The sequence below is a fragment of the Dioscorea cayenensis genome, chromosome 8 (genome assembly GCF_009730915.1).
Source record: "Dioscorea cayenensis subsp. rotundata cultivar TDr96_F1 chromosome 8, TDr96_F1_v2_PseudoChromosome.rev07_lg8_w22 25.fasta, whole genome shotgun sequence".
Classification (NCBI taxonomy): domain Eukaryota; kingdom Viridiplantae; phylum Streptophyta; class Magnoliopsida; order Dioscoreales; family Dioscoreaceae; genus Dioscorea; species Dioscorea cayenensis.
The window spans coordinates 1,488,501-1,505,743 of NC_052478.1; the positions used below are offsets into that span (position 1 = coordinate 1,488,501).

At 34.8% G+C, this 17,243-nt stretch overlaps 2 protein-coding genes across 2 annotated transcripts; both read right to left on the reverse strand.

The window, feature by feature from the left end:
- Nucleotides 1-9,407: 9,407 nt before the first annotated feature.
- LOC120267726 (late embryogenesis abundant protein D-29-like) lies at nt 9,408-10,639 on the reverse strand. Its single transcript, XM_039275403.1, is given in 4 exon segments — nt 9,408-9,923; nt 10,029-10,075; nt 10,077-10,149; nt 10,322-10,639. Coding segments are annotated over 4 exon segments (813 nt in total). The 5' UTR covers nt 10,590-10,639; the 3' UTR covers nt 9,408-9,498.
- A 2,178-nt stretch (nt 10,640-12,817) lies between these two features.
- Nucleotides 12,818-17,022, reverse strand: LOC120266374 (aquaporin SIP1-2-like). The gene is given in 6 exon segments (XM_039273999.1): nt 12,818-13,202; nt 16,319-16,393; nt 16,395-16,592; nt 16,727-16,894; nt 16,896-16,935; nt 16,937-17,022. Coding segments are annotated over 6 exon segments (714 nt in total). The 5' UTR covers nt 17,020-17,022; the 3' UTR covers nt 12,818-13,052.
- Between the last annotated feature and the right edge of the window lie 221 nt (nt 17,023-17,243).

Consider the following 17,243-nt stretch of genomic DNA (forward strand, 5'->3'; position numbering starts at 1 on the left):
GCAATCTAGGTCCCGCCTCCCTGCCTACAAAGACATCTCAGCTGCTTCAGAGTGGCTTAATAATTTCAAATACTTAAATACAAGATATATATAGTATATAAATACCAACTCCTCAAATAATTTTCCAACTTTTCCAAAAATACCGAATTTTGAGCAAAATACAATCTTTAAAAGAACTTTTTGAAACATAAATTCAACATAGATCAACATCAATCGATTTTCTCGAAAACACAAATTTTTAGTAAAGATAACTGCCCTCATCACAATTCAAAAATAACATAAATTTCAAATTCAAAATAACGTCACTACCAACACTCACCCAAAGATAACATGGTCTAGAAAACTCTCTAAACCTTCGCCGCTGGCCAGCGGCTAGGTTCAGAGCCGTCAAGAACTCATGTCCCTAATCGCCGACCCATCGGCTCACCCGGCGGCGACCCCCTGGCCACCCGATGAATATCCGCTGGGGCTCTCCGCCTCCCACCCGAACCGGCCCTCGTGAAATCAATACTCAGTCCACCACGCCACCTCTAGGGGCCGCCCGTGGGGACCCACTATGCAGAGTCGGGCCTTAGCCCGCCACCATCAAAACCATCAAGTAACATGCAGAATAATACCATCCTGTATAAATCATAACACGTGATCCTTTTCCAGGGACAAGTATTCACATCACTGAAATAACCATTATTTTCCACAAAGCCAACGCCAAAAAGTATAACAACGCATAACGCCAAGAAAGCCCGATTCACGATACCATTCCTATACCGTGAATGAAAACCAATTCTACTAACAATGCCGATAAAACATCTTTAATATGCCACACTGGTTTCGTAAATCACTCCAAATCAAAGCATATATACCCATCAAAAATAAATACAAGAATTGAATAATTAAATCACATATACATGTATTTTTCACTATTCACAAATACGTATAATTATACAAAACCCGATGTATCAATACGGTTATCATGAACATCAATGGCAAACAAATATACGTGATATTTCAACTATATATGAAATCAAACATGATAAAAATGAAATACTTAAACATTTATTTCCAAAAATACTAGCCATTAAAACAATTATTTTCAAAATAATAATAATAATTTATTTATTTAAAATAATAGCCACTACCAACTCACCCCGGTGTCCTTGGTTCCTGCTAGACCCTGAACTCCCTCCCAAGACCGAACAACACCTAATGAATAATATAACAAAATAAATACTACATTTAAACTCAAAAATAAAAATACAAAAAATAATAATGACTCCCTATCGTCCACTCACTCCAATCGGTTCAAACCCGACCGCGATAATCAAATTGGTCTCCAATTGCACTTAAGCCAACTCAAATTGGGCTAGACCATTCTGAACCAACCTCAATTCCATTGAACCAAACTCAAATTCACTGAACCAAACTCAATTTCACTGAACCAGCCTTGAACCAACTCAATTCTTACACAAAATCCATTGAACCAACTTGGTTCAGTCCAAAATCCTTAACCCAAATCAATTGAACCAAACCCAAACCATCTCAACTTGATTTGATCAAACCCAACTCAACAAAACCAATTCAACTCAACCAATTTCAGTTTGGTTAAACCCAACCAATTCAATCTAACCATCATCATTAACACCTTAATCATCATCATCATCAATTTAATTAACTAAACCAAACCCTAATCTCGGTGCTACAGTGATGCTACAGTAAATCCGGCAAACTTCTCCACCAATCCAAGCAATTTCATCACCAATACAAGGTTTTTAACACATTTCACAACAACACTCCTCATCAACTCCATCATAATTTCCTCAAAACAAATTCATTATTTCCTCCAAAATCACCCAAAATATATACATCTAAACATACACAAACATTAAACAAAAACAACACCAAAGAAGACCCTTACCAAGCAAAGTAGCTCACTCCGATGAACTCCCTCCCTACGATCTCCAAATCTTTCTCCTTAAAAACCTCTAATTTCTCCCATTTCTTCATTTTTACCTCTCGGGTTATCAGTAGTAAAATGGTGGAGAAGAAGATGAACACAAGTTCTGAGATTTTTCTCTCAATTAATCTCTTCAGCCGAAATTCACTATTAGTCCCTGAAAACATAATTTCTTACAAAACAGTCCCTGAAAAAAACTCCCAAATGGTCCTTGAATTATGAAATAGTATTCTCAAAAAGGTCCTTTCAAATTATCCAATGGTCCCTGGATTATAACACAACATTTCAAAAAGATCCCTCCATCTTACCTTTTCAGTCCTTGGTTTTCAGAAACATTTTATATCAATCCTTTTTCTATTACTCTTTAACCCAAAATCTTTTAAAAACTTTTACACTTAGGTCCTTATTCTTTCCACTTGGGGTTTCTCAACAAGATTACTCCGTAGAAAAAATCTTCATCGCAGAATCGTAGTAATACCCTAAATATATTTTTCCAAAGAATTATCCAAAAGGTTCGTGGTATTACAGCGCCCTCAACAGAATACAAACCGGATTACAATCTTGCATTCGAACTCCGGTCAAGATATTATATCACATATCTTTTTGAGAAATAAAAATACCTGAAGAAGATTGGATAACTTCTATACCCAGAAAGTAATGCATTAAACCAAGGTCAGACATATCAAATTCAATCATCATGGAAGTCTTAAACTGCTCAATTATCACTTTGTCGTTGCTGGTGTAGATTAAGTTATCCACATATAAGCATACTATAAGTACCTTTCCTTCAGCTTCAAATTTCATTAAAAAGTGTATGTTCATAGTGGCACTTCTGAAATCCTTTCTTTAAAAAGTAAGCTTCTATGCGACTATACCATGCCCGTGGAGCTTGCTTAAATCCATAGAGAGCTTTTTCAATTTATACACTTTATGCTCATCCCCTGCTTTAATATAACCCAAAGGTTGATCAACAAATATCTGCTCTTCTAATTCTCCATGTAGAAAGGCCGATTTTACATCTAGCTTAAATATTGACCATGAATTTTGAGCCGCAAATGCAACCACAAGCCTGATAGTGTCAAGCCATGCAACTGGAGCAAAGACCTCTTTATAATCTATACCAAATTCTTGCTTATAACCTTTTGCAACCAATCGTGCCTTATACTTGTCAATCTCACCTTTCTAGTTTAATTTTGTTTTGTATACCCACTTTAAACCAATTGTTTTTTGCCATTTGGGAAGTTCAGTCAATTCCCATGTTTTATTTTTTTTTCAATGGATGCAATTTCATTATCCATAGCTTTTTTCCACTTTGAATGTTAGATAGCTTCTTCAAAAGATAAAGGATCACAATATGAAAATAAAGCAAAGTGAGTAGCAAGGTCTTCAGATTGGTTGAAATCTGTTACTTCATAATCTGCCATCCAAGCCGGCCTTTTTCGGACACGAGTAATAGGGGATTTAGTTGATGTCTCTGCTACTGTTTGTGAAAGTTTAGTACTAATTGAGGCTTCATTAGTTGAAATTTCTTGATGTTGGACCTGCTCTCCTTCTTCTTCAGCTTCATCACTAATTATAATTGAAGTAGGCTGCTGCTCACTCTAATTCCAAGTGCTCTCCTCATAAAAAATAACATCCTTTTGCCCCTTATCATCAAGCTTCTTTCTTTTCTCATATGGAATATGTGCATATGCAATGCAACCAAAAATTCTGAAATGATCTACTGCTGGTTTTCTTCCACTCCATGCTTCTTCTGGTGTTTTGTTTTGAACAGCAAAAGTAGGACTTCTATTCAAGATATAAATGCTCCAATTCACTGCTTCTGGCCAAAAATTCTTCCGAATTCTGTCTTTTGCTAACAAGGTTCACACTATATTGAGGATGGTTCGATTTTTTCTTTATAATACACCATTCTGTTGTGGGGAATAGGAAGCTGTGAGCTCTCTTCGAATGCCATGATAATTATAAAAACTTTCAAAGTCTTTCGAGCAGCACTCTCCTCCACGATCAGTGCGAATTGTTTTAATAGGCTTCCCGGTTTCACTTTGAACATATACCTTGAAGCTTTTAAATGCACTAAAAGCTTTTGATTTCTCTTGTAAAAAATAAACCCAAGTTTTCCGAGAATAATCATCAGTGAAAGTAATAAAATATCTTTTACCTCCATTAGAAGTAGGATTTATTGGTCCACAAATATCAGAGTGAACAAGTTCTAAAACATCGTTTGCTCTCCAAGACTTTCCTTGAGAGAAAGGAGTACGATGTTGTTTGCCAACAACACACTCTTCACAAACTTGGGAGGGAATAGTGATTTTAGGAAGCCCTATCACCATATCCTTTTCTTGGAGTGTCTTCAATCCACCAAAGCTCAAGTGACCAAACCGATAATGCCATAGCCATGAAGGGTCTTTTGTTTTAGCCATCAAACAAGGTTGAGCACATTCAATCTTTATAGGAAACAACCTATTTGAACTAATCGGCACAATTGTAATTGCACCTCTACTAGGATCATATATTTCATAAGTACTCTTTTGAATAGTAATTGTATATCCCTTTTCTTGTAACTGATCAGCACTTAGTAAGTTACTTTTTAAGTCAGGAACATAAAAAAATTATAATTTTTTTCTATAAAACCATTCTTAGTTTTTATATTAATATCACCATTTCCCATCACATTCACCGTAGAGCAATCTCCAAAGCTAACAGTAGAGTGAAAATCTTCATTTAAGTAAGAAAAGAAGGACTTACTTCCACACATATGGTTGCTTTACAACCAGTGTCCACAAACCAAATATCCGACTTGTGAGATTCCCCGACTATCTTGAATTTGCCATTAGCAAAGTCTCCGCTTTTTTTATTTTCTCGCAAAATTTGACTTTTTCTCTTTTGTCTTTTGTCATTAGGTAGCTTTGGTATAACATTCGAATCGGTAATGACCAAATCGATGACATCTAAAACACTCAATTTTAGATTTATCAAATTGTTGACCTCGTCCTCTTCCTTTATTTTGTAGATAACCATCATCAGTAATTATGTTGCCACTTCTGTAGTCTTTATCTGCTCTTCCTCTTCCTCTACTTCCCCCTCGACCTCTACCTTGTAATATTGAGAAGTTGTTGGTTATAGAGGCCTTCAAAGCTTGCTCCTCAGCAGTAAAATTACGGTTGATCTTCTGTTCATGAACTAATAAAGAGCTTTGAAGTTCATCAATTGAGAGTGCATCTATGTCCTTTGATTATTCAATTGAGCAAACTATGTAGTCAAATTTTGCTGTCAAAGATTACAATATCTTTTCAACAATAGTGGCATCATCCATCTTCTCTCCATGAAACCGCATATTATTGGCCAATCCCATGGTTCTTGCAAAATAGTTGTTAACAGATTCTCCATCCTTCATCTGTAGATTTTCAAAATCCCTTCTCAAGGCTTGAAGTTGTGCACGCTTCACCCTTGATGAGCCTTGATATTTTTTCTTCATCGAATCCCATATATCCTTGGAGGTTTTTTTGCAAAGAATCGTCTCCAAAATAGATCGATCAATGTCCTGAAATAAGTAATTCTTCGCCTTCAAGTCTTTCAACTTTGATGCCTCAAGTTCCTTCCGCTGTGCTTTTGTAGGTACCATTCCAACATCCGGTTTTGCCACTCCGAATTCAACAATATTCCAATACTCTTTGGATTTTAAGAAATTTTCCATCGACATGCTCCAATGATCGTAGTGACCATCAAAACGTGGAATAGATGGTTGCACAAAATTGTCTGCAGACATTGTGAATTTCTTCACTACAAAAAAAAAAAAATCTTCCTTTTATTGAAGACCTCGGCTCTTGATACCACTGATAACTTAAAAGAAGATATGAGAAAAACTGCACACTTTATTCATAATCATTGAAGCCTTTATAAAGGCAAAATTCTAAAAAGATAATCTCTACTAATTTGAGTTTTAATCAACACACAACTAACTTAAATATTTAAACCAAAGATATCCTAACCAAACTAAAATAAACATCATTATCTTAACACATACATGGTATTTTTAGTGTGTTCCCTAATATGTATGTCTGATTGATCATGCTTTATACACTTGTGAAGGAACAACTTTGGTTATTTCATAACTTGTAGCTGTGATGTCTTTGCATATAAAGGTTGTTAAGCGTTATTAGGAAATTTTGCTATCTTTGTTAATAAAGAATTTCATTTTTCCTATCTTATAATTTATATTCGTACTTTTCTACATTATTTTGTAGAGGAAATTTATTGAGTTGTTTTTATAAGAAATTGGCTACAATCTATTATCTAAAACTTGACTACTGATATAGATGTTTTATGTTGACTTATTATTTATTGTTTATTATTGATAATACTTTGGTGATATATTTCAATTAGGGGAAGGGCTTCATGAAACTGCACCTCGCATGATGTTTGTATTTCATTCTTTTAAGTTTTTCTTTAATATCTTTTAGATGATATGCTTTCATCTTTTATAACCACCAACTCTAAATTCAAACTTTTGCTTGGCCTCCAAGTGGTCATTAGAAATCTAAATAGGGATTATCTCGGAACTTGTGGCAAAGGTAAAATCTCAAAAAGAAGTTCTTGCTTCGAGTAGTTATAATTATTTAAAAAAATACTATCAAATGCTCGAACTTCTTATTTGTTTATCTAGTTAAATAGTTTGTCCTTTTCTTTCTATAGCCTTAATTGTCTTATGTTAAAATATTTTTTTCTTCATAATCGATGTGTTTTAAAATGTTTACACCATATTATTTAGTATTATTTGCAATATATATTTCTTATGATTTAGAACATGTCTGCACAATTGCTTTGTTTATAATTGTCATCAAAAACCAATGTTGAATTTTTAATATTTTTTTGTAAATTTAAGATATGACTTCTTGTCACTTTGGATTCTTATGTATATGTAATCCAAATGAAACAAATTTGTGATATTGCATTGGTGTCTTAAAACCTTATTGAAAATAAACCATCAAAGAGTTGTTAAACAATTGTTAAAAAAATGGATGTTAGATTTGTTTAATTTGCTCAAATTGATGTGTTGATTAAAAATTTGTAATATATTTTTTATCTTGAAGCTTGCTTGTGAAGCTTACTCAAGATATTTATAGGGAGTTGAACGATTAAAGTTGCCATAAGCTTAACACTCACAAAACTACTTTCAACCTTTTCTTTAACCACTAGGATTTGATAGCCCGAGTAGAGTTTTTAGAGGCCATCGATGATCGACATGCTTTCATCGATTTCAATTTGCTTTCTTTCCAATCATTCTACGTTGATTTGCCACCGGAAGTCATCCATGAGTTTCCGTCATTTTTCGAGCTCGCCATCGGATACATCAGCATTAAAGTAGCAGTTATAAGCCAGTTACGTCGGACACGTCAACAACTAAGCATGGAAATACACATCAGCTGCCATGTAAGCAACTAATCCACCTCGAGATGGGTGCGGGGTAGCTCAAGGAAAGGTACTTGGCAGCTGATGTGTATTTCCATGCTTAGTTGCTGACGTGTCCATGACAACATGGCTTAAATAACCTTACTTTAATGTCTGATGTGTTATTCCGGTGGCCAGCTCAGCAAAAATTATCGGAAACTCATGGATAACCTCCCGGTGAAAGCAAATCAATATAGAATTATTGAAAAGAAACAAATTGAAATTCAGTGAGCAAAGTGAAAATCGACCATAATACAGTGGCCTCCTAAAATTTTACCCATTTGATGTCTATATCAAAGCCAGTCTTTGCGAGAAAAGGGCCTTAGGCAAATATGAATGTTTTTTTAATTATATAATAAATTATATAATAAAAATAAAACATTATCATAAATCAATTAAATAAGGTAAATTTTAAATTTTAAAAAAATAATTAATATTTTTCAAATTTATAATTATGTAAATATGATTATATGATGATAATAAATAAAAAATTTAAATATAATTTTTTTAAAAGAAAATATGAATCGTAAGGTCATAGAAATGTATGGGACCCAATAGTTGAAAAAAAAGTTAAAAGTTTCAAGATAAATATATGAACAAGATTATAGAATGATTGTAAATAAAATTGTAAATTTATTTATTTTTAAATAATAACATGAATTGCAAGGTCGAGAAAAATTGTGAGGCTCTATTATAAAGACAAATTTGTTGCACATTAATATTATAATAAATTAAGTGCTATAGTTAAAAAAAATTCAAAATAATTATATGGATATGATTATAGGATGATAGCAAATAAAATTTTTAAATATAATTTATAAAAAAAAAACATGAATTGTGATGCTATGAAAAATTAGAGGACCAGTCAAATTTGTTGCTAATATCATAAATTAAGTTTTATATTTAAAAAAATTAAAATCTTCAAAATAATGATTAATTTAATTGTGTAGATAGCATAATACTAAATAAAAATTTTAAATATAATTTTTTAAAAAGGGTAAGAATTATATGGCACTGTAAAATTGTAGAGCCCTAGGTATAGTTGCCTATGCTTAAGGCCCACCCTAATTTATTTATTTAAATTTGAAAGAGCTCTAGTTACTGTTTGAAAACCGAACTACTTTATTGTTACATTGCCAATCATAATGGTCTTTTTATATTTTTCAACTACTGGTAATTCTCTAACAAAATTATACAGCTAAATAGCATAATTAGATGCCTCATAACACGCAATAAATTTTACCTACTGGTAACACGCAATAAATTCTACCTACCGGTGATTGCTTGACACTTTTTCGTGAAATAATACCGCCAACCATAACGAAAATATAATCAGAAATCTAATAATCAAACATATGAATAATAACAACCGATTTTAGAGCTGATGTAGCATCAAATTCAATTCATTAATAATTAACTTACTAATGATTAACTTATTGTAGTAATCATAATCAAATTTCATAGCAAATTCCAGTCAAACAACCTTCTTTTGAGCTAACTAATTGCTCAAGTCATGTTATAACTATTAAAACTCACTGCTGCATATAAATCTCCGTCAAACAACATGAGAATAAGCGTGCATCAACATTTGAGATATTTAAAAAAAAAAATCTCTTGCTTGTTAGAGTAATCAAGTTTCATAGCAAGATCAAATCCAGCTCCAAACGTTTTTTGGGCTGGGTTGGCTAAGTGCTCATGAGTTGTAAAACATTTTAAAACCAAAATTAGTTATAAACGAGTTTTCCCAAATGACTTTACACAATTAAAATCATCCCTTCTCTGTACCACTTCAATTAAAAAGGAAGAGAGAACCCAATGCGAATTTTCTTTCGGCGTGGTGTTTTGCATGCATAAAACACAAAAAGAAAAGATCAATGGCAGGAAAAAGGAACGAGGTTGTCCATCTGCTTAATTACGAGGAGAGATCGTGCACACGACGTTGGTTGATCGAAAAGGAGATTACATACGTGACACGAGCCCTTGCATTCATACAAAAGAACTAACATATAAAAGCAGACTCGATTGAGACGCCACAACGGTAACAAGATGAGTAATTTACAGGTAGGATGTAAAAGAGGAGCAAAGAACAATTAATCTCAGAGCTCGTCTTCTGGTTTGCCTCTGTGACCGACAATCTTCTCCTTTGCCGCCTCATAATTGGACGCTAAGGCCTCCTTTGCACCATCCAAGGACTCCCCTGCTTTAGCTTTTGCAACCCCTGCCTTCTCTTGGGCCTTGGTCTCAGCCTTATCCTTGGCATGGTGCAGCTGCTCTCCAGCCTCAATGGCCTTTTGTTTTGCCTCGTTCGCAGCCTTCTCCGCGGCCTCCGTAACTCTGCCAGCAGCGTCCTTGGCAACCTCCCTGGTCTCCTTTTTGGCCTTCTGTGCCGCCTCCGTCAGACTGCCAGCCGCGTCTTTGGCCACATCTGCCGTATCCTTGGTCTCTTCTCTGACGTTCTCTGTAGTCCCTTCAGCCGCCTCTTTTCCCTCTGCTACTTTCTCTTTAAGCTTCTTTGCCTTGTCTGAAAGAAGAAGATGATGATGATGTGATGATTAGAAGTAGTAGTAATAGTAAGACGGAAGTTAAAGATGATGGCATGTTACTCATCCATGCACGATGCACACACCATAGGCGATTTCTTGAGCTTTATCTGCGGCCTGCTTAGCATTCTCCCCCCGCTGCGGATGACTGCTGGTTGTAAGCATCCGTGGCTTCTCCAGCCTTCTCAGTGGCATAGCGGGTGGTATCTGTCCACTTATCCATCAGTAAACATTGTGGTTGTCGGGTTATCGTAAACCCAAGAAAAGTTACGGAGAAGCACGCGAGTAGGCACATGCAGAAGGTGCATGCCTTGCAGGCGTGGTTCTATCTATATGAAGCGTTGTACATATAAGAGTCTATAGATGTAAGCATACCCACCAAAAGTGACCTCATCCGTGGCGGTTTTGGCAGCCTTTTCTTCCTCTTCCTCTCGTTGCTTCAAGCCCAAGCCCTCGGAAATCTTCTCTTTGGCCCAGCTAGTCCATGACTCTTCTCCAGCCTCCTCCGCTGCTTCTCTTGTATCCTCCTCGAATACCGCACTGCCCTTTGACGACGTGGCTGATGCGGATGTCATAAGCAGCACGGCCAACATCGCTAGTATTCCCATTGCTAGGCCGTTCCTCCTGGTCACGGTCACGGTGCCCATTCTCTCTCACAACACCTAAGCATTCACTTTCAGTCAGTTGTTTTAGTTCAGAGGACTCTAGCTAATGAGGTTTAAAAAATGACCCTGCTCCCGACGTGGCGCTTCTATGTTGAACATTGTTGATCACCACTGCTAGGCGTCCGCCAGGTGTCTCATTGGTGCCCTTAACGCGTCAATCGGGAGCGACCGACACCTGACCCTCATATTAAAAATTTAAATCCTTATCCAATTTTAAATTAATCAATTAAAAAAAAATGATATATAAACACACACACACAAAGATTTATTTATCAAATATATGATATAAAAAATCAAGCGTTCTTTTTGATTTTAACTTCAGCGCGAGCCTCTAACTGCTGTGGACCTGGATCACTAACGTCTCCCGGGGAATAATCGGCATACTCGCTTTTTCTGAGTCAGCGTCGGGGACGTTGAGCGCTGTCTTCCGTCTGATCAGATCTTTACCTACTCTTTTCTTTCTCTTTACTTTCAAGATTTGCATCTCCCTCACTTCTAGTGAGGGTCTTATCTTCTTTGTACTGTTTCTCCATTTTTAATAAATCAGTGGTTTATCCACTCATAATAAAAAAAAAAGACGTATTTATCAAATATATATATATTTTTTTAAAAAAAAACTCACGAAAGATATACATAATTGATATGTATATATATATATATATATACAATCATGATTGCTTGGGATCTGGTTGTTAGGGGTATTATATATGTAATATACGACCAAAACAAAATTCTCGTATTTTCAATTTCAATGATTAATTCTCATAATTCTTGTATTTTTAATGATAAATTCTCATGAATTTAGGCTATTATTTGGAAAGATTAACCTCGGCTAGTTTGTTACTCTTTTTGTGTTTTTTTTGTTTTGGTCCTTTTGTAGTGTCATGATTGTAGTCACCGTGAGTTTTGTGTTTCTAGATTCACCCATAATGAATTGCGTTCTATAGTCTATATTTTCTATATTTTATCATTTTTGTGTTTGTCTATTTATAATTTTTATATTTAATTAATTATAATTTATTTACTTTTTAAATATATATAGTCAGTCCAAATGGTGATGTTTTTTTAGATATATACCTCTCCAATATATATAATGCTCTCGTATTTATACATATTAAAGTAGATGTATAATCTACTCCGTGAGTGTTTTAAAAAACAATTTTAATTTTTTTAATAACATTTAAATTTTTATTTATATTACTTATAATATTAATAATTGAAAAATATTAATTATACATAATTATTTATTTAATAAATGTCCATAAAACCTTTAAAATCCAAGATATAAAATAGTTTATATGATAAGAGTTGTTTAATTATATTATTTTATATATGATATTGCCTCAAAAATCCTCACAAAATTTTAAAATCTTCTATGTGAAGCCGGAGAAAATGCCTAGTATATATATATAATGATAATGAGCGCTTACATATATATAAATATAATATCAGTATTGGTCTACATACATGTGTGTATATATTAGCTAAGTTTATGATTACCTCTAATACCCATGCTAACTCCCTGTAAGAGTTTTAATATTAATTTCTTTAAAACAACAATTATAATTTTTTGACTCCATATATGGAAAGAAATATTATATTGTCTGTTGCTATGATTATTAGAATTCAATATAGAAAAAACCACTTTGCAAACAGTTCAAAATTTCTTTTTAAAGTAATAAAAACTACATAAATTAAATCATGACATATCTGAAATAAATTGATTGAAATTTGAGACTGCTTTTTTTCATCATCAAAAACCGGAGAGAAAAACCAAGAGAAGGGAATCTAAACAAATTACTGTTTTTATGAGAATTTTGAATTGGAAAGTGCTTTAATTTTTAGAAATTCTTATTAATTGCCCCCAATACTTCTCCATTTCTCCATTATCTTCTTAGAAAACCCTCTTAATTTCAACATCATGATTTCTTTTTTTTCTTTTTCTTTTTTATCTATCTGAATTTGAGCATAAGAATAATATGGACATTTGATAATTTTAGTTAAAGCCGAAAGATTTTATGTGCAACACAATTCTCATTATTTTATTTATTAAATAGTTATATAAAAACAAGTATCTATGATTTAATTGACAATTATTATTAGCATTCGATATTTTTCTATTATTTTGAACATGTTCTACCACATTTAAAAAATCAATCAAACAGGTAGTCCTTTTCATCCTGCCCAAGAACAGCCACGCATTGATGACAGAAGTTAAAATTGAAAAATATCATGCCAGCATAGTGAAGATGCACAATCAAATGGATCGTTTGGCGTTTCTTAGCTTGACAAATGGATCAATTAACACAAAAGGCCTGGGAAAAGAAGTTAAGCATAGGTAAAGCAGCTTATTTCACCTCTACCAGCTAAATAACAATGACACTAATTTATTTTCCACATAAAGCAACATAAGATCTAGTTTTCCCAACATTGGGTCTATATTTATCACGCCTTCTTAACCTTCGCTGCAGGTGGTGGGAAAATAATTCTAAATAACCAAGATGCCATGACGGCACCAATAAAGGGACTGATCCAGTAAACATAAAAATGCTCCCAAGTATTGTGACGATTGTGGATATATGCCCAGCCAAATGCCTGAAAGCAACAAACAGAACAAAGAATCATAGGATTAATCAAATAGCAAAGTTCAAGAACTGGCAGAGTTGAATAAAGGAAATGCAGATGGTCAGCAAATCAATGTTGTGTGCAGTGTTGATTTTTCATTCTTGATGCAATCATGGAACAAGCGAGGGAGTAATGCAGAAAATACTATTTGATGGATTTTAGGATTGTAATGGAAGAAGTGAATTTTGCAATTCTGCACATAAAATTAGAATAACAATGCTACATGATGCATTTAGGATGTGCCAGAATTCAGAAATCCCATTCTTGAAATGGATAACAATATTAGGAAGGTCATAATACCATCAAAGAAGATTTACAAATAGCAGAAATATAATCTGCAAGGACATTTTAATATTTTAGATGCAATTAAAGTCCAATTACCAACACTTAAATTGAACATTGATGTTCAGAAAAGAGCCTTTTTGCCTAAGTGAATCAGCTGCCTTAGCTATGTTACACAGCGATGTCAGAGAGAAGAACATAATTCCTCAGAAACTGTTACATATGCATTTGATAAGACTATCTCCTACTTGGTGCCAAATAATCAAAGTACAAGGAGGAATGCTCTTGGCAGACTACAATTCAACTAAATGACAGGAAGAAAAACAATCACGACACATGACTTTCAAATTGACAGCTCATGAATAAATTGATAAAACAATGTTTTCACTATGAATACATATGGCATAGGTCCAGACAACAAATGTCAAGGAGAAGAAACTCACCAATCCTAACAAAAGCCAACAAGTACAAACAAAGATTTCTAAGGTCACATTTTTACACTAAGAAATAAGTACTGAGTCCTGATGAACTAGTTCTGTTCAGACAAATATTAATAACTGCCTTTTAGGCATTAGCCTGCAGCAGAGCACACATAGCCTCCAAAGAATTTGATGTTTGTAGAGGACACAAATAAACATTGCGTTGATTGGAAAGTTACATGTGCAAACCCGCTATTTTGAGGGGATGAGATCCTCAATGTGAGGACATATGTCTACAAAACACTGTTTCCTGAAGGTGTAAATGCAATGGCAACACTATTACTCACTATTATATGGCCATATTAACCAGAAAAAAAAGTAGTGGTTTGAAACTTTGAAACCCAAATAATCTAAATTCATGATTAAAAGAACTGATACAAAGGCTCATTGATGATATAGCATAATACTTGCAACTAAGAATATTGTCAGGCTGTACATGTCACAAAGATGTAGATTGCAGAAGTGATGGGCTTTCTTAGAATTCACACTGTGTGGATATCTGATTCATGTTGTAGAGCTTGGTTACTTTCAGCAGCCAATCATAGAAGTTTATCCTTCCCCTTTCATGATTATAATTTTAAGGATGATAAACAGCTTCACATGTGCTGAGTTCCCAACTAAAATTTTTTTTGGAGGCATATCTCGTAGATCAATGCTAAGAACCTTATCTAAGCCTCTCAATAGAAGTCTCTCTCTGTTTGTTGCACATTGGAAAGAAATGCCAAAGTTAAAAAAGCGTTATCCATATTCTTCTTGTTCATCTCTCATTAGATACCTTTTTCTTAAAAAAATACATGCTTACTCCACTCTGTAGCCAATCTAATTGTCTAACCCCAACCATCCCAGCAGCAAAAAAATTCAATTGGTCAAGATATTCAAATAGCATATTTACCACCACATTCAGAAATTTGATGGCTTTTGATATTAAGAAGTATCTTTAAGATTATTTAAAGAGAACTATTTTCTATTGAATGGTGATTGTATGGTGCTATGAATTAGATCGTTTTAGTGGTTTAAGACAATTTTAATATCATATAGGCTATAATATGCATTACATCTACAATTACATTGTTGTTAAGTGCCATCATAAATCCTATTAAGTTCAATTTTTTTTAAGAAAATCCAATCTACTCAACAGTGGTATACAACAGTCTATACATTGTGGCACCAATCTTCCATCTTTGGCCCAGCTTTGCTAGTTCAATGTATTGCGGATCTTTTTAACATGTTAGTACCTATTTCCTTCTAAAAAAGTTTACAATTTACACAAATTAGTGATCCCATCTAACCGAGAAATATTCACCAAATTTTGGAAATTATCCTTGAATTCGATCACCAATTTAACAAAAATAAGTCATTGTGTAGTTAGAGAAAAGGGGAGAGATGGTATGGTTTTCTAGTCCTTGTTGATGAAACAGATCACCCTATCAGTTTGACACTTGACCAAGCCAAACCATCAAAGTTCAAGCAAGAACCACAATTCATTGGCATAAAACTCTTCAGTGACTCTTCTCTTTGTTAGTTAATCAATTACTAAGCCATCCAAAATAAATCAGAATTAAAAAACTTGAGTCATCCACTAACCCACTGCTACTTGTGTTTGATACATACGCCATATAGATTTTCAAGGGAAAACATCTTGGTTATCTAAGATTATAAACAAAGGAAAATAATATAGATCTAAAGGTGATAGTCAAATAGCAAACTACAGTTGAAAATTAATGATTTTCAACCTAACCAAAAGAAGCAATGTTGAGCAATGTTAACCATCTTGGTTCAAGAAATAGAACATAAAGAATGTTGGAACTTTCAGACCTATTGAGCACCAAAAGCTGACCAAATGAATCATTATTTTTAAAAACCCTGATTGACTCAAATAAATATCTAATAAACATCTTTTTGTCCATTAGATAGCAAAACACGCCAATTATTGCCCAAGGGATAACAAACTTCAGCTGATCCGTACTTAGCTGATCCGTACCCAAGGCCATTGCTTAGATGTAGCATATCAAGCAAACATTCTATAGACACTTTTAAAAACTATTTAACAACTCTTAAAGTGAAAGACACATCTTATGCTTATCTTCACATACCATTAGAACAACTCAATGAAAACTATTTTAGAAGGTGATTGAAACATTGTTGATGCAGATCTAGCACTTTATAGTGCTTAACATCAAATAGATTCTAATAGAGAAATTTTATCTATTATTATTGTTTGTCAACAGCTAGTGTAGCACAGATGGCACCAGGATGGAAAGAAATGGAAACTAAATTGAATTGGATAATACACAATGAAAAATAGAAACGAAAAGAGACGCTCACATTGGCGGGGTTCATAGATGGTCCCGTGTAGCCAGTACCAGCTATAACAAAAGCAACAGTGCAGGCAGCGAGCAGACCAAGCTTGGATGACCGAATTTCTGGGGCCCTTGATGATAATCCAAAGGACAGTGAAGGTGATGAGGAAGGTGAGAAGCCCTTCAGCGATGGCACCGGTGTGTGCATCGACCTTGAGCGAGGGCCCGCCAAGCATGTGCTTGTACTGGGGAGGCGTGAACTCCATGATCGCCAAAACACCCCCGGCCGCGCCAAGAGCCTATTTTGCAAGATGAATCAGGTTCATAAACCATTGGCAAGCAGATGAAGGAGAAATCCAAAAATTAAAAATAAAATAAAATAACAAACGATCGAAACAAAGAGATAGAAATGGATGCAGATGCAGAGAGAGACCTGGGCTGGGAAGCGGAGTGCCATGGAGATGAGGGTGCCATCACCATAGCCGGAGGCGTAGAACGCGGCGGTCCCGGTGGGGTTGAAGCTGGCACCACCGAGAGCATCGCAGATGATGTTGAAGATGAATATAAGAGAGGCGATGAGGCCGATGGTGATGAGGACGTTGAGGGGCGAAGCCGTGAACATTGATAGCGGTAGCGATGAGGGGTGAAGATACTCACCGTGGATACGCAGAACATCCATAGGAACATGATCAGGGCGTCGTACACTGCTGCCTTTATCGGGCCCATCCTTGCTTTTTACTCTTCTTCTTCCTCAATCGTATCGGATCTCCACACCACTTTTTTCTTTTTTTTTTTTTGTTCGCCCTTGTTGATGGTGCCGATGAGGAGAGGCTTGTTGACCTATCCGACCCTCCTGCTTTTGAGAGAGAATTTCCTCCCTTCGGACCTCCCCCACTCTTGTCGATCTATCCTTCTGTTCTATTACTCTTTCGCTCTCTCTTGGCCGCCGT